This window comes from Pteropus vampyrus, unplaced genomic scaffold (genome assembly GCF_000151845.1).
Source record: "Pteropus vampyrus isolate Shadow unplaced genomic scaffold, Pvam_2.0 Scaffold58, whole genome shotgun sequence".
In the NCBI taxonomy this organism is placed as follows: Eukaryota; Metazoa; Chordata; class Mammalia; order Chiroptera; family Pteropodidae; genus Pteropus; species Pteropus vampyrus.
In genome coordinates, this window is record NW_011888839.1 from 2,680,798 (window position 1) to 2,698,656 (window position 17,859).

Sequence of the window (17,859 nt, forward strand, 5' to 3'; positions counted from 1 at the left end):
TCAGATATTGTTATATATTAACAATATAACACCATCTAGTCTGTAAAGAAAAACTGTATTTTGAATATCTACAGAATGCCTAGTGATATGGTAGGTACCACAGAGGAGGTATAAAACTTTGGAATGGATATAGATCTGTCCTTAGGTCACTGTCTAGTATAAGCAAGATAAGATGTCCAGTTTTAATATTATCTGTTTAATCACATAAGTTTTTATCTGCTAATTTCTCCCACCCCTTTCTTCTACTTCTGAACTTTAAGAGAAGTGGAATAGAAAATTTGTAAAAATTAAAAAAAAAAAAAAAGACTCATGCACTCATGCATATATTTAAAGAGACATTTGATTCTATAAGGCTTGTTATAGAAAAGCAGTCTCTACTCTTTCTGCCTTGGATCAACTACCATGTTCTCTCCTGTGGCCCTGATTGGTGTGGCCCTGATTGGTGTGGCGTGCCACCTCCTCGTGGAAACTGTTTTGGCCGCCAAACATATTTCTGCCTAGTCCCAGACCACCATGGTGAAAATAATTCAGCAGTTGGGCTCATTAACCATGTCAACTGAAGGAAGCTGGGATGGTGAAAATGTGCTGCTGCAGAACTGAATAGTTGCTACCATATATTTTGGGGAGTAAAGCAAAGGGCTCATGAGATGGAAGAAACCTTCAGTGGGAAGCCAAGAGTCCCAGGGTATTTTTACAAAGGGAGAGAATTGTTGACTGTGTGCTTTCTAGGCTGGTCACCCTCACAAAAGACTCCTCATGTTTCTTCATTTGTTCTTTAAACAAGAATTTACTAGAATATCTACTATGTGCCAGATCCTGAAGATTTTCTTTTTTCAAAAAGTTTTCTAACTTTATATTTTACATCTAAGTCTACGATCAATTTTGAACTAATATTTGTATAACATATGACAAGTCAAGGTTCATTTTTTTTTGCTTACGAAGTCCAATTACTCTAGCATTGTTTGTTGAAAAGGCTGTTTGTCCTGCATGAAATTGGGTTTGCATCAGTCTCAAAAATCTGTTGGGCATGTTTGTATGGACTTATTTCTGGGTCTCAGTTCTGTTCCGTTGATTTATATATCTGTCCCCTTGCCAATACCACACTGTCTTGATTATTGTAGCTATATAGTAAGCCTTAATATCAGCTAAAGTAATTTTTTGCACTTTATTTTTCTTCGTAAGATTGCGTTAGCTATTCTGGTTCCTTTGCCTTTCCATATAAATTTTAGAATAAACTTGTCTATGACAAAAAACCTTCCTGGGATTTTTATTGGACTACATTAAACCTAACATCAATTTTGAGAGAATTGACATCGTTATTATGTTGATGTTCCATCTATAAGCACAGTATGTCTCTCCATTGATTTAGGTATTAGATCTTTTTATCATCAGCATTCTGTACTGTTCAACATGCAGGTCTTGTGCATGTATTAACTGTATAGCTAAGTAATTTTCTTTGGAGCAATTGTAAATGGTATTATGTTTTTAATTTTGGTTTTTGCATGCTCACTGATAGTATGTAGAAATGTGATTGTTTTTGTGTGTTGGTCATGTATCTTGAGACCTTGCTGAACTCACTAGTTCTAGGAATCTTTTGTAGATTCCTTGGGATTTTTTGTCATCTGCAAATAGAGATTTATTTTTTCCTTTCTAATCGCTATGTCTTCTATTTGTTTCTTGCCTTATTGCAGCTTAAATATTGTTTTCAAGTTTTCTCAGTATTAATTCATTACCAAACTTTCCCTGAGTTTTGTAAATATTCCTCATAATATGTATTCAATACCTTTCATCTCTGATTAGTTTTGAAGGATTCTCTCCTGAAGACCTCTAAGCCAGATTGGTTGATTTCTAAGCCTGCTTCACAGTGGTTTGGAATGTTTCTTCACCATCATCCTGGAGATTCCTTTTGCCTTTCTCTCGTTTTCGGTTCTTCGTTAAATAGTTGCCTTCCCTGATAACTATTCTGTTACTTTGCTGGAGCACATTTTCTAGTAGTTAACTGGGAAAGAGTGCATGGGAGGTAAATTTGTTGATATTTTGCTTGACTGCATATTACTTGAGTCTTTCAGTCTGTCTGGTTATGTACTAGATAATTAAGCTGACAATAAAATTCTAGGCTGGACATTGTTTTCCCTTAAAATTTTTGAAGTATTCCTTTGTTGTCTTCTGGCTTTCAGTTTTGAAATTTAGTGCCATTTTGATTGATTTTTTATGAAACTTGTTTGTTTTTTCTCTGCAGAAACTTAAAGAATTTACTTTGTCCTTAGAGTTCTAAATTTCACGATTTTATATCTTGATTTGGATTGATTTTATTCATTTGGCTGGTTAATACTGAGATTCAGTCAACCTGGAAACTCATGTAATGGGAGCTCAAGAGAAGTTGTCATAAATTATTTCTTTGATGATTTCCATTCGTCTGTTTTCCCTGCTCTCTCCTTTTGAATTCCTATTACTTGAATATTGGACTTCTTTGGGCTAGCCTTTTAATTTTCTTACCTTTTCTCATATTTTTCCATTTCTTCGTCTTTTTGTCCTTTTTGGGAGACATTCTCAATACTGTCTTCTAATCTTCATTTGAGTTTGCATGTCTAGTCATGGTGTTAATTTCTGAGAGCTTTTTCCTTTTTTGGGGGAACTGCTTTTTGTTTTTCTTTAAATAGTACCTCTTTTCCTTTTCTTGTTTCAAGGATGTGGTTGTCCGTATGTTCTCTCTCTGAAATTATTAAAGATAGGGTTTTTTTAAAGTTTTCTTCTTGGATATTCATGATTCCTTTTCTCCTCTACTTTTCGCTTGTTTTTTTTTTTTTTTTTTTGTCTTTCTGATTAGATGTATTTGTCAAATGTTTGGTGGAACAGGAAAAAGCTGTTTGAATGCGTGAGGTTTGTTCACTGTTTAGTGTAGAGCATTTACCTTTAGGAGCCTTTTTGATGTCAGTTTCTTTAGGCATTTACTCTTGAGCTGGTTATATTCCTCAGAGAAAGCTCTTCTAACTACCAGGAGGATGTTAGCATCTGGATCCTGCGTAGAAGAGAATGCTTTGAGATTTCAATATTCAGTGTAAACTTGCCCTTCATCTCCCTTTTTCGGTGTGATAGTCTTGCTTAAATGTGCCTAGTGTCTCTTATCTAGGCATCTTTTTTTTCAAGCTTCTTGTATTCTGTCAGATTGGAGAGTGGCATTTACTGGCCATGCAGAGTTGGGAGGGGATGGGGATCTAAGGGTCTAAATCTTATGAAATAAACTTTCAACTGCTCTGTCTTTAGTCCTGCATTTGTCCGTGCTTCAAGTGGTGCAGGGTGATTACTACTGATACTTAAGCATAGTCCAGAGTTTTAACATCGATTATCTTCTAGCAGACTTACAGGTGTTTTATATTTTTTAATCCTCCCTACATATTTTATTTATACATGAAACATGTATTACTTGTAAAATATAGGAAGTAAATAATATGATGCCTAATGAATTAATTACTTTTTAATTTATGTTTGCTTCTGGGGAAGGAAAAATATCCAGTACCTTTTCTCTAGAGATAAGCTGTGCATGGAGCCCAGATCATGTAAGAAGCAAAGTCTTTAGTGATTCTAAGTTTAACTGCTTTGAGCCACTAAGTGCTTGATTTTGAAATACATGGTAGTGTAACCTACATCTTGACACATATTTTTCCCTGTATAAAAATATAGGAAAAAAATATAGGCTTAAATTTTAATTTTAGTCTGTAGTGTGCATAGCATGCTCACAGTTGAGAAATAATAGCATTATTTATCTCCTGTTTTTATATGAAACACTCTTGCATAAATGTTAAGTAACTAAATGGCTGCACAGATACACTGGCTGGCTGTGAATGGGAGGACAGAACTACTCCATGACCTTGTACAGCACGTCAGTGACGTCGATGTTGAGGACGCGATGGGGCAGACAGCGCTGCATGTGGCCTGCCAGAATGGTCACAAGACGGTAAATTCGACTGTGAGAACTTTAAGTTGCATGTGTTTATTTTTGAAAACTTTGAATCCATGAAGTTTTTCATTGTGCATAATTGGGAACGTGAAGCAACATAGCAAAATCTTATAACATTTTCTACATGATACAGACTTCTGATTAACATATTTTACATGGTTAAAGGAATAGAAAATAGGCTTTTAAATCTGTTTAAAATATTAGTAATTTGGATTTCAATTTTGTTTCTGACTCATAGATTTTAATAGCTGAATGTATTAAAATTTTAAATGTATGTTCACATACAATTTTAATAATTATGTTTATTCACTTCTCAGTTTTATCAACTAAATTTTTCATATTTTGTTCTATTAAGTCTCAGTTAATGGGATTAGATAGTAAAGAAAGTGATCACTGACATTGCTTAACTAGTTCAGCTTGGGTTATCCTATCTGTCTGCTGTCTTGGAATAAGATTCAAGGACTAGAGTGGCTGTTGTTTTCTTTCTGACTTTAAATTTCTAAAATCATGCATTTGTTTTATAGCAATACCTTCCTGTTATTCCTATGTGCAAACATTTGGCTTTTAAAATTGCTGTTTTTTTCCTCTCTCATTAGCAGACTTTCTTTGCTGCTTTATATAAAGGTTGTTAGCTTAAGATTTTAGATGCGTATTTGCTTTGCTATAATTTCCCATCCTGGTTACTTTCAGGTTTTTTTTAGTATTTAATATTATTAATAATAGAATATTAATTATTTGCTAACAATAACAACAAAAACCAACCCAAAACAAAAAATCACCAACAGCTACAAAAGTTGTTTGTTTATATTTATTTTTTTGTACATTGTATGAGCATTCTCTTTTTGTTAGGAAAACTCCTGGTAGAATTCTGATTTCTATCTCTGCAAACACTTTTTTCCTAACCTGGGTTCAGGATGTAGGATCCTATATGTTTAGATGCTTTATTATAACTTCAGTTCAGAGAATATTTCACTTCTTAAAGTAGTGAGGCCAAGGTTGACATTGTCTTATTTTTAATCAGAGTTTGATAAAAAGAAGGATATAGAATTTTTTTTTTTTTTCTTTCCTGGAATTTCTTCTGAACAGCAGTGTTCATATTTACTTTTTTGTCTTCTGTCATCTAAAAATTAACCCATTGTTTTCAAGGAGTATCTCTTCTCACTAGTTTCTAGTTTCTCAGAGGTAACACTATTAAATTAAAATAAACAAATTAATTAAAACATATTCTCTATGGAAAAAAAAATTTATCTGAATTGTCTTAATCTTAAATGGCCCAGGTTTTTAAGCCACTCTTGCATATTTAAAATTAGTCCTGCTGGTTGCTCTCATAGGACAGAAAAGCACTTACTTTAATATAAACACTGTTTAACAGGTAAGTGGAATATCATTTAATAAGATTACAACAAACCCTACTAGGAACTTGTGTAGGAAAAGACAAGTTCAGATTAGAAATGATCTACAAAAGCTAATTTTAGCTCTCTTGAGTCAATGAAGAAGCAAGAATTAATACCAAAACCTTGGCTCAGAACATATGCATTACAGGCTGCATTAGAAATTTAGAATTTCCTTCTGAAGTTATTGAAGAGTAGTTAGTATAAATATAATATACTCCATATGGTTTGCAACCTAAAGCAGGTGTGGTAAAGTAAGGGAGAATTCCTCATAGTCAAATGCCTTTGAAGAATTGTATTCTCAGAAGATTTATAGGGAGCCTGATTTCACTGTGGTGATGAGTTTCACAGGGTGAGATTTTGCAGATATAGTAGAGGAGGAAGTGTATAGAAAGCCATGTTAACTTGTGGTTGATTGTATTAATGAGAGATTCCATTCTGTCATAGTTGATCAATCATAATTATCTGCAAGGATCATATACAGATAATATTTAAAACTGTTTTCTGAATCACTGCATTCATCTTTAATCTTTCTTCAAATAGGACAAGAAGGAATCTTAAAAAATTAGTCTATCTCCTAGCCTCCAGGCTGAATATGTGTTGATAGTTGTGCTAATATTACCTATATCATAATTACTCATTTATTTTTGGGATGTATTCACATCTCAGGTATTGAGCATATCTTTTTATCCTGAGTTGGATGTGATTTACTGGACTAGGCAATATGATGAGTTACTACATAGGATAGGGATTATCGATTTTTTTGACACTTTGTATATCTTTCCATAAATTGAATACTGAATCTAAAATGCTGTGTTAGTTATCATAGTGACTTATTTTAGTGGCAAATGAAAATGGTGTTTTTGTTGTCTTAGAGTAACCAGCTCTTGCATAAATTCATTAAAAGTTAATTCAAAAGTTACATCCATCTAGAGATAGGTTTTAAGATTTGATTTTATTTTTATTTATTTAGTAGTTATTTTTCGGGGAGGCAACCCTTGGTCGACCTCACAGATTGTAAGGACCTTGTCAGCTTACAATCCCTTATTTTTTTTTATTTTTTACACCTACAGTACCTCGTCCTCCTAGGTGGTCTCCTATCTAAGTACTAATCAGGTCCGAGCCTACTTAGCTTCTGAGATCAAATGAGATTAGGCTTGTTCAGGGTAGCATGGTCATAGACTGATTTTGTTTTATTTTTAAGCTTAAAAGCTTGCATATTGACCATATATTTTTTTTTATAAAATGAAATATAAAACTTTAAAGAGGGGAAGCAACTCCATTTAAAAAAATTTTTAATAAAAGTGTATCACTTTTTGCAAATTGAAGAGGCAGTTATGATAAAGAAATCCTCTGAAATTTACCTTCTAATCTCATTTTAGTATAAATCTCAGGAGTGCATGAAAAGATTTTGAATAACTGCCTAAAAGCTCTAAAGCATTGTAGAATTTGTAATTGAATACTGTATTTTTGCTTTAATGACAAGAAATGCTTTTCAGATTTCTATTTTTTTGAAAAATAAATGATTTGAAAGATTCATTTTTGTCATAACTAAGAAATTAAGTAGTTTTTGCCAGTATCTCATATAGATGCATCTGTTTTGTTAGAGATAAACCAAGATAAAGGTCTCATCATACTCTTGTTGGAATGAAGTGGTTTGGGTAGTCGAAGAGTGCATTGTGACCTTTTTTTTGTCCTTGCAGCATAATGGCGTATGATTTTAAACTGCTTCTATTCCTATTTATAAATGATCAGATGAAAGAAATCATAACTCCTTAACATTGTAATTCTTCATAACTTTCCTATTATTAGCTGTACAATACAATACCAGAATTATTGTTTGTCTTTGGATATTGATTTTAACAAATCATTTCAGAGTTTGATTATTCACCTGGCTTATTATATAGTCTTTGACAAGTTTCTCTTCTTCTGCTCTTACCTACCACCTAAGGTATGTTTTGTCTATTGATTACATAATTAAAGAAAGTGTTATGAACACTTTGGAAGACTTAAGAGCAACCCTAGTGTTGGTACAGTTACTACCATTATTAATAATGGATGATGTGATTCTGCATGAGAATATAGAGAGCGCTGTTTGAATCCTTAATTCATTTACTTTTTGCAATAAGCTAGGCCCAGCATGTGTTGTTTGAGGTTTAATCTCATTTTTAGGAATAGTAAAACCTAATATTATTCTACATGGGTATAATCAATTCTGATCTTTTGGCCATGAATTGAACTTACTTTTTGGTAACTTTTTTTGGTCATTAGTTAAGGTTTATTAATGTGTTGAATTGCCACAAATGGTTGCTTACTGTTTTCCTGGATTAATTTGGATTTAGAAACCCTAGAGAACTGTCAAATGGTTAAGTTAGAGTACACAGCAGGATTAGTTTATGGACAAATTTCAGTTCATTTATAAAAGAAATTTTATTTTTATTAGAATAAACTTTGTGTTGCTAAATTTGTATAGCTGAATATGAAGCTTCACAAACATGTAAAATGATAGTTGAACCCTGCTTAGAGTAGATTTTAGCTCCTGAAACTTAAAAGCAGTTGTTTGACACTGTCATTATAGACTATCTTTGATAGAACTGACTGCATTTTTTACTGAAATTGTAGGCTTGTTAATTAAGCAACAGTGCTTACTCATATTCAGTCAGCTCTCTTGCTATCTTTAGCCAGCTTCCAAGCTTTTCATCCAGAAACAACCATGATTAATTAAAAGATTTTGTAAAAACATTAATTAGGTTCAGCCTTGAGGCACAAAGATATAGACTAACATTTTACAATGTATTTTTACATTCAAAGTAAGTTTATTTATTCTAAAGTTAGAATTTTTTTTGATCACTTTTGGTAAATGTGAGCAAATAATGGAAAGTTCTCTTTACTCTGATTTTTCTAACAACTGGGTAATATTGATTTTTTTGCTAGATATTACATAAGAGTTCAAAGTCTTAATAGATTTAGATAGATACATTTCTAGAGAAGACCTATATAAACCAATCACTGATTAGCGAGTTGGCCATTTTTCTTAGTGTATAAGTTAATTGTGCATTGCTATTAAGTCATGTCATCAGAATTTTTTTAATGTTCAGGAGTTTTTTTAAATTAAATTTATTGGGATAACTGGTTAATAATCAGAATTATTTTTAATAAAAGATAAAACAAAGATGTTTTCTTTTTCCTTTTTTTGTCGTTTGATCTTTTAGCAAATGATAATACAATAATCAGATTTTTCCTTGTAGTTTTAATGTTGAATATCTATTCAGTTTTACTTTGATCAGTGTTGACATTGATAAAGTAGAGCTGCTTTGGATTTCTTTGTAATGTATCAGTGTATTGGACACAGGTGGTCTTTGTTAGTCGCTGCCTTCAATTAAATGACTTTTGTGATTGACCCAAACATTAGCTTTGCACATTAGTTTTCTACTCAGGATATTATTTTATCACTTGAAAGGTCCTCAAGTCAGTGGAAATGTATTGTTTCTTCTAAAGGATTTCTTGAAGGCCATATGAAAATCCCGGTTCAATGCTTTTCCTGCAAGATTCCTTCCTCGCGGTTTCTTATTCTGTAAGGTGAAAGACCCCCATTGTAGATTATCTAGGAACAAGAGAATAGTTGTTTTTTTTTTTTTTATTAAGAGGAAGAGGGTTGGACAGGGATTTTGAATCATTGCTGTAACTCTAGCTTCTAGAGTAGTTCTTTGCACATAATAGACATTGAAATTTTTGTTGAAAGATGGAATCGACTAGTAAGATGCAGTATTGTTTTGACCATTTTTTTCTGTTGTTTTCCTTCCATTTCTGAGTATCACTTTTTTCTTTGTACCTTTAAGTGTGGTGTATATCGATAGTGCCAATTCTTATAAGAGGTCATTTCTGATTTGTTTGTATCTATTGCTGAAAATTTTTGCTTTTGAGAATTCTTAGGGATTTAAGAGTTGAATCCAGAAGTTATTCTCTTCAGTTATATTTTTGCCATATGCTTCTGCATAGTTTAAAATCTCCAAGTAGTATTGTTTCTTCAAGAACTTTTATGTTTTTATTTTACTTTAATAAATACTCAGTTTCATCCACCTGAGTTTTACTAGTTCCAAAGTTATTGTACTCTTTCTGTGCATATAAATAATTTTACATAGATTGGACAATTTTTTAAAATTGTGCTTTGTGTTCTCTGTGACTTGCTTGCTCTTTTTCTCATTATGCATTTTAATAGGTAATTGAATTCTACATTAGACTTTCTCCTGTTTCAGAACTTTTACAAAAAGAAATCTGCAAGCAAATTTTTCTTAATCACAAAGATTGTTGATTTTTCACTCTTTTCAGTATTGTAAGGGGATTTTTTATTCTTCACATTAAAATCCCTTTATGTATTTATCTTTACTCTGAGAGAAATAGATTTTTATTCCTGATTGTCTTTAGGCAACATTTTATCTACAAGTTACAAGTGAAACTATTGAAAAATTTTTAAAAATGTTTATATTAATGGATCTTAATTGGGATAATTTTGTTAAAACAGAAAAACAGATTTATAATAAAAAGAAAATGCCAGAATGAGCTATATCCACTTTCTTGTTTTTCTTTCTTAAGAACAAAGAATATTTCCTATATACAAAGATATGATTGTAAATCATGCTTTCTTGCTATAATTTTCCCCAGGTTTGTCCACCACTTTGTTGAAGAGAACAGTAGTGGAATATGTTAGTCTAATGGCTAAATTGTTTATATAATGTAAGCTTTACAGTGTAAATAAAAATAGAGAAGTAAAAAGTATATGGTTTAGAAATGCCATTATTTAAAAAAAAAAAATAGATGTCTAGGCATTTGAGTTTGACTCTCGAATAGTTATTTAATAAGGAATTATTAGATCAACTATGATTAATATAGCTTATGAAGATGTGCCAAATTAGCCATAATACATTTAGTAATCTGAATTCAGAAAAATTAGAATTCCTACTTTTTGATAAATAGTGTAGTGGTTATGAACATGGAGTTAGGTTTTAATCTCTGCTTCCCTGTATATTTATGTGTTAGAGTGCATATTATTTGACCTCTTTGAGATTCAGTTTCCTCCTTGTAAAAGTGGAGGGAATATTGACTTTCTCACAGGATGTATTCAATAAAATGATAAACGCTTATTATCACAGTGTCCAGGCACGTGTTAAGGTTATTCATATTATTATTTTACCATTTTATAGTTTTAACAACTATAATTTTTATGAATGCATACTATGTTAATAATTACTTTATTTCAGCTTCTCTCTGGATTTCTAGGTTTTAATTTCATATTAATACATATTTTTGATATATTTGCTTTCATTTCTCCTGAGAGAGAGTCTATTGTCTATAATTACTGTAACAGTGAACATTATTGCTGTTATCCATCTCTTATTTCGGGACCTAACAGACACAGCTTCTAGATCAAAAATGAAAAAGGGGAAAGTCGTGATAAAAAGGCTTAAATAGGCCTTAGCTTATAAAATAATGACCTAAATGCTTATTTTTCTTATATTTGAAAGCTGTACTTGACCACTTGAGCTCAGTTTAAAGGAATTATATAGCTAATAAAATTTTATTTAACAATATTTTTAATACATATTACACAGAATTTGGAATTCTTGGGATAGAAGTAAATTCAAGTAGCAGTACATTAATTCTATATCTTAAAATATTATATTTTTACCAAAATGTTTGTGATAAAAAATGATAGTCCTTAAACCACCATTCTTCTTTGTCAAGTCATGATAACCAGGCAACAATTTTCAATTTTTTTAGCTTATCTTTTGTTATCTATTTCCAAATAATATGCTTCTACCGTTCTTTCTCAATTTATGACTTTTAGATACTGAATCATTTTTTGTTATGGTAAGTGAAGATTTAACTCATTTAAATTCTCTTCCCCAATTTCTAAAATTAATTATGTCACAGATTTTGGTTGGACAATATTAGTTGTATATATAGTTAGGTAAACACTGTTTATTGTTGAATCAAATTGTGAACTATAATAACATTTCCTATCTAGAATAATCCTTTTAAAATTAAAAATTGACTTTTCTCAGTTTTCTTTTTTAAATTTTATTACATTTTATTTTTTTAGCTTTTATTTTTCAATTACAGTTGACATTTAATATTATATTAGTTTCAGGTGTACATCATAGCGGTAACACATTTATATAACTTAGGATGTGGTGGAATTGAATTTTAAATGTATTACAAGCAACTCACCTATTTATATATATTTTCAGCATGAAATGTCTTACCTTTCAATACTTAGATAATTCCTTGCTTGTAAAAAATATGGAACGCTTCACAAATTTGCATGTCATCCTTGCACAGGAGCCATGCTAATTTGTGTATTGTTCCAATTTTAGTATATGTGCTGCTGATGTGAGCACTCAGTTTTCTTTTTATGAGTCAGTAATTCTTCCTGTGTGCTTCTACAAAACAGGAGCTGAAGGGTATGTCAGTACTGTTTTCTACAAAGACAGATTTACTATATGTCAGTTTCATTTGTTTTCTCTAAACCTGAAATTTTCTTAGTCTTTTCTGTGCTTTATCTCCAATATTCTGGATTCCACATCTTCTGTTTCGGTGTAGTGTCTTGTTTTGGAGGAGGATGCCCTCCAGTAACTTCTTGAGAAAAGGTACATTAGAGGTAATTTTTTTCAAAATCTTACATACCTAGGCATTTAAAAAAAACCATATATTTAGTCTATGGCCATGCCACCCTGAACAAACCCGATCCCATCTGATCTCGGAAGCTAAGCAGGGTTGGGCCTGGTTAGTACTTGGATGGGAGACCACTTAGGAAGACCAAGTGCTGTAGGCATGAAAAAGAAAATAAAAAATAAGGAATTGTAAGCTGACAAGGTTCTTGCAATCTGTGAGATCAACCAAGGGTTGCCTTGCCTAAAAAAAAAAAAAATACAAAAACAAAAACCATATTTAAATGATTGTGTTTCTAGCTATAGAATTCTACATTGGAAGTCATTTACAATTCTAAAGACATTTTATCTTTTAGATTCCAGTGTTGCTCTTGAGAAAATGCCAGTCTGATTTCTTCTTATCTATGCAGTCTTATATCCCCAGTATTATGAATTTTCACTTTGATGTGCCTCGTTGAAGGTCTTTTAATTTATTAACGGATATTTGGTGAACCTTTTCAATTTATTGGTATTATTTATTGGTATTATTTCTTGATTACTTCTCTGGTCTCCCACCTTCTGTATTTTCTTTATTCTCAATTTCTACAATATATATCCATGGGTTGATCTGTTAACATTCTCATTTTTTCTTATTTTCCTTGTCTTTTTGTTTTACTTTTTTCTTACAGAGTTTTTCAACATTGTCTTTCTAAACTTCTATTGAATTTTTATTCTATATTTTTAATATTTTATTCTTTATCTGCCCCTCCCTTCCCTCCACCAGGATCTTGTTCTTTTCCCATGGATATAATATTTTTTTCTGCGGGAGTATATGTTAGTTTTCTCATTTTTACTGTTGTATTTTTTTGTTTTCTTTATTTTTCTATTGTCTTTATTTTTCTGACTTCCTTTTTCTTTCTTTCTTTCTTTTTTTAATTTTTGTTTTATAGGTTAGAGGCCTGCTTCATGTCTCTTAAATATTGTCTGTCCATTCATGCGTAGTGATGAGGCACTACAGTGTTGGCTGGAAGCACGATGTTCATGGGCACAATTTGTTGACTGGCCTCACAGCATGCCAAGGTTTCACCATCTTGGCACTATTGATATTTTGGGCTTAAAAGTTCTTTGTTGAAGGCTGAGACTGTATAGTGAGGAATAGTACCTAACTCTGTGGGATAGGGAAGAAGAGTCCTGGGGAAGCATAGGACTTTTTTTTTTTTAATATATTTATATAGACTTTCAACTACTACTCCTATTTTTAGCTTTAAGTAACTATTCCTATCATCCATGATACTTGGTACTTCCAGCTCCTGTATTTTGTGTGTTTTATAGCGAGAATTGGTTTATTGTTGGAATAAACCAAATAAAGGCACTTAGACTTTAGCTTTCTTTGATCTCCTAAGTCAATTACTATTCCTTTACTTGCTTGCCATTTTCCCAGAATTTATTGATTATCTAGTATGCTTTTTATTCTTTCTTTCCTGTTCTTCCTGGCAGGTTTTTATAGTCTTTATTTTATTTTATTTTTTTATCAACGTTGCACTAGGTTTTAGAGCAGCAAGAAAGATGAACACATGTGCTCAATCCAGAAGTAATATTAAACAGTCTAATTCCAAAAACTTTTAAGTTTTTACACTTCCTTTTTGGAGGAGAAACTCAAGTGAGGCTCATAGGAATAAAACCAGAAAAGGTTCTCTTTTTTAATGTTTTTAGGTGAGCCTTGTCCAATCCCTAATCATCAGATATGTATTTTTAAGACTTTATATTAGCTTACTTTTCAATAGTATTAGTCAAATGATTACAGAAGTAAAGCTTAGGGGACAGAGTATATATGAATGACTCAGAAAAACTGAGTCAATATTGGCTACTGTTGCTAGCAAAAAGACTTAGTTTTTTTTTTTTTTTTTTTTTTTTTTAACATAATGCACTTTTAACATTATGCTCTTTGACTTTGAGAGAGTTTTAGCTCCGGTACCTATTTTTTCAGTTTAGAGACAAAAAATTCTGGTTTTTAAATTCAAATATTTAGAGCAGCACTGTCCAATTTACTAGCCATATGTGGCTGTTTACAGTTAAATTAATTATAAAAAAATTAAAATTCAGTTCCTCAGTTGTACTAGCTAAATTTCTAGTCCTTGGTCACTCTATGTGTCAGTTTTCTAGAACATTACCAGATTAACATAGTTTATATTACATCGATAATTCCACATATATCGTGTAGTGCCTGAGAGGCTCAGAGTGCTTACCAAAAGTTGAATTGGTTCAGCCATCGTAATTGTCATGTTCCTACTTGTTCTTTTTTAAAGCTTCAGATTGTGGCAAGAACTTCCCTTATTTGAATTAAAATTGTGATATTTGTGTCTTTGTTTGACTTTTATGGCTTTACTTTTAATAATGTTTCTTTTCCCCACCAGACAGTGCAATGCTTGTTGGACAGTGGTGCTGATATTAACAGGCCAAATGTATCAGGAGCCACTCCATTGTACTTTGCTTGCAGGTATGGTATTCTATATTTCTAGATGCTCTCATTAAAGAATGCTGTATATCTACTATATTTCCAAACACACATTCTAAAGCTCTCTTGTTTTCTCACAAATATTATGCTCCTTTTTTAAAATGAAGTATAGTATTATATTTCTGTTAACTGCATAAGGAAGTGTATTTTCTCTTAATATTGTCACTGCATTTATATAGTATAGGCGGGAGCTTTTGATATACTTGATTACTTAATTTTAGACTAATTATTTATAAAATAATAAGGAAAGATATAATCCAGTAAATGCCATAGTTTTCTTTATTAAGTATCAGGTCAGTTCCAGTGAGATAAGCTATTAAAGTATCTTTTGATCTAGAGCCATGGTTTTGCTTTCTCTGGATTTGTAACTTTTTAAAAAAATTCTTGTATCATTCTTGATAGATATTAAATTATGCATTAAGTTATTTGTACTCTGTCTTGGTTCATTTTCTTGATCGACTCATTTATGTAGTAATCAAACATTTAGTTAGTACTTACTGTGTTGCCATGCATTATTGTAGGCATTAGTGATACATTAATAAATATACCCCAGTTTTTAAGGAGGTAGCAATATAATAATTACACACACACACAAAATATATGTAAATGTAGTTTACAGTTAGGAGCAGCTCACAGTACACTAGTGATTCTTGTCTTTGTTTTAGATTATATGAATTGTAATATTTAGGCTCTGATATATTCAAATACAGATCTCTAGAAAGCTGTGTTTTTCTTATCCTTTTTTCCTCTTTTAACATTTTATTGGAAATTTGTTTTATATCTGCTTTTGTTTACCTTCTCTTTAGAGTGTCTTACGTTACTTTGATCAGAATGATTCAAATTAGCATTGAACAACCTTGAATTAGAATATAAGGACTTTGGGTCTCTAGACTTTAGATTTTATGTGAATTCAGCCATTTTCTAAAATTGTATTTGATTTGGTTACTTGGCTAGAAAACCAGTTCCTTCCATAGTATCCTGAATTTATGAATAATATCATTGATTGACTCCCTGAAATGATATCCTATCTTGAGGAGTTATCTTTAGATCAGACCTTTCTTTCAAGCCTCAGATTTGAACATTCACCTGCCTGATTTACATCATCACTTGCAAGTTTCAGAGAATCTCAGGTGTTAATATGTCCAAAATACAACTTCTGATTTTCCTTTTCAAACCTCCGTTTTTTTTTTTGTTTGTTTGTTTGTTTGTTTGTTTGTTTTTAAATCTCAGTCATTGGCACCCTTATCCTCCAGTTGTTTAAACCAGAAACTAGGTCATTATTTTTTATTTCTTTCTCTGTCTTTCTTAATCTCTTTACTTCTCTCCAACTCACTGAAACCACTTTGGTTAAAGTTGTTACCTCTTGTCTACTGTAGTGCAATAGTCTCTTAACCCACCTTCCTCATTCCTCTGTTTCCCTCCCATCTGTTCTTTCTTTAGCAGCCAAAGTGATTTTTACAAAAAATAAATCAGCTCTTGTCACTTTGTGTTTAAACCCTCTATTTAAAACTTTTCAGTGCCTCTTTGTTGCATTTAAAATAAAATCCAAACTCCACCTTGACCTGTGAGACCAGCATGGTCTGACCCCTGCTCAGCATTGGTTCTCTTTGAGTTCCCTAAACACAGCGAATGCTTTCCAGCAGGCTTTTCTACGTGCTATTGTGCCTAAAATGCTCTTCCCCAGGCTTTTTATATGGCTGACTCCTTCATGTCACTGCTTCATTTTTACTTTTTAAGAAGGCAATTTCTGACTAATCTAAGTGGGCCTTTCCCCAAATTATCAATCACAGGATTAGAATCATTTCCTTTATAGTATTTTGTATTTTGTAATTGTTTATTTACTTGTGTAGAATGTGTCTCTTTTACTAGACCAAAAGCTCGATGAAAGCAAAAATTTTGTTTATTTTATTCACCACTTTATATTCATTGTGTAGTATGGTGCTTTGTGCTTAAATCTTAGTAAATGTTTTCGAATGAATGAATCACTATAATTACGTGTTTGAAAAATGTATAAAACATTGCCATGTATAGTAGCAAAATATACAGAACTAGCATATGCATATAGTTAATTGGAAAGATTGGACACATGAATATTAAATAACTTGGTTTCTTGATTTTCTGCTCTTGAGTAAATTAGCTATTGTTCTTAAGTTAGTTTTGGCCTATTGATCTTTATATTAAAGGAAGAAATCAGTATTACAATAAAGTAACAAGAGAGTGATATAACTTATTATTTGCCACCAGATTATAATACGATCCTATTTTTTTAATGTTAAGTTCCAATTGGTTATAAGTTAAACTTTATGCAGTATCATTTTGTAGATAAGAATAGTTTGTTTTTTCCTTAAGTTTCAGAGAAATCTGTGTAGTCTTTCTCTTTGTAAAATGATGAACCATTTTAGGTAATGGTATTGTGGAAGAAGAACTGGTCTAGAAGACCAGAGATCTGAGTTCTAGTTTCACCTGTGCTTGAGTTAGTAGCTTTTCTTACTTACAGAATAAAATTTTTTAATCAGATACTCATTCAAACTATATGGCTTTCTTGGGTATTTCATAAAATTAGCTTTAAACTTTAATGTCTCTGGATTGTAAGTTTATATTTTGTCGCCTGTATCTAGGATCAGATTAGCTCATTGAATAACAAGACCTGGCGTCTAGTAGTTGCTACATCCAAAGTAACTTCCTCCTAGCTGAAAAAGTGGTAGTTACTAATTTTACTCCTACTAGAAAGAGAGTACTTACAGAGAATGGAGCATATGGATAAGAGTTGTCCATTCTAGATCAGATTGAATATCTGTTAGCAGAAGCTGCCTGGGTTGATAAAATGAAGTTTGGAAGCGTGACAATATTTTTGGCTAATTAACTCCCGCCTCTCTCCCATTCCTTTACTTTAATATTTCTTTCTCTTTCTTACCTTTTTATTTTTTACCAAGTATAAAAGTATCATAAAATGTACTCTTATTTTGAGTATCGAGGTTCTTTTGGATGTGTGTGGTAGGAAGGCGGTAGGTTAGAGCTGAGAAGAAAGTGATTGGAAGAAAAAAAGCATAAGCCTGAGTAACAGCTACTTATCCCCAAATATGATGATTTGTTGTAGGTAATGTGTACCAAGATCACTTCTAAGATTTAATACATCAGTTTCTTATCTGCACAGAGAAAGTATGACTTAAAAGTTTTCCTGATTGTTGAGGATGTAGTTCATATCTTCCTCTCAGTTTTTAAAAAATTTTAGACATTTTTTTTTTTCTTTAGATGGGGCAACCTTTGGTTGACCTCACAGATTGCAAGAACCCTGTCAGCTTACAATCCCATATTTTTTATTTTTTACATCTTGTCTTCCTAGGTGGT

At 31.8% G+C, this 17,859-nt stretch overlaps 1 protein-coding gene and 2 non-coding genes across 14 annotated transcripts in view; 2 read left to right on the forward strand and 1 right to left on the reverse strand.

The window, feature by feature from the left end:
• Positions 1 to 17,859, forward strand: part of HACE1 (HECT domain and ankyrin repeat containing E3 ubiquitin protein ligase 1) — an 81,477-nt gene that overhangs the window by 15,877 nt on the left and 47,741 nt on the right. For 4 of the 12 annotated variants that reach the window (XM_011360712.2, XM_011360717.2, XM_011360715.2 and 1 more), the window contains 2 exons: positions 3,824 to 3,967; positions 14,411 to 14,493. In XM_011360712.2, coding sequence (XP_011359014.1) covers positions 3,824 to 3,967; positions 14,411 to 14,493 — 227 coding nt within the window. Of the gene's footprint in view, positions 1 to 3,804; positions 3,968 to 14,410; positions 14,494 to 17,859 lie in introns of those variants that run through there. The other 8 variants (XM_023530935.1, XM_023530934.1, XM_023530936.1 and 5 more) reach the window with 5 other exon arrangements.
• LOC111740132 lies at positions 11,644 to 11,747 on the reverse strand. The gene has a single exon (XR_002780471.1). It is a non-coding gene; the product is annotated as a U6 spliceosomal RNA (small nuclear RNA).
• LOC111740115 lies at positions 12,063 to 12,181 on the forward strand. Its single transcript, XR_002780470.1, has one exon. It is a non-coding gene; the product is annotated as a 5S ribosomal RNA (ribosomal RNA).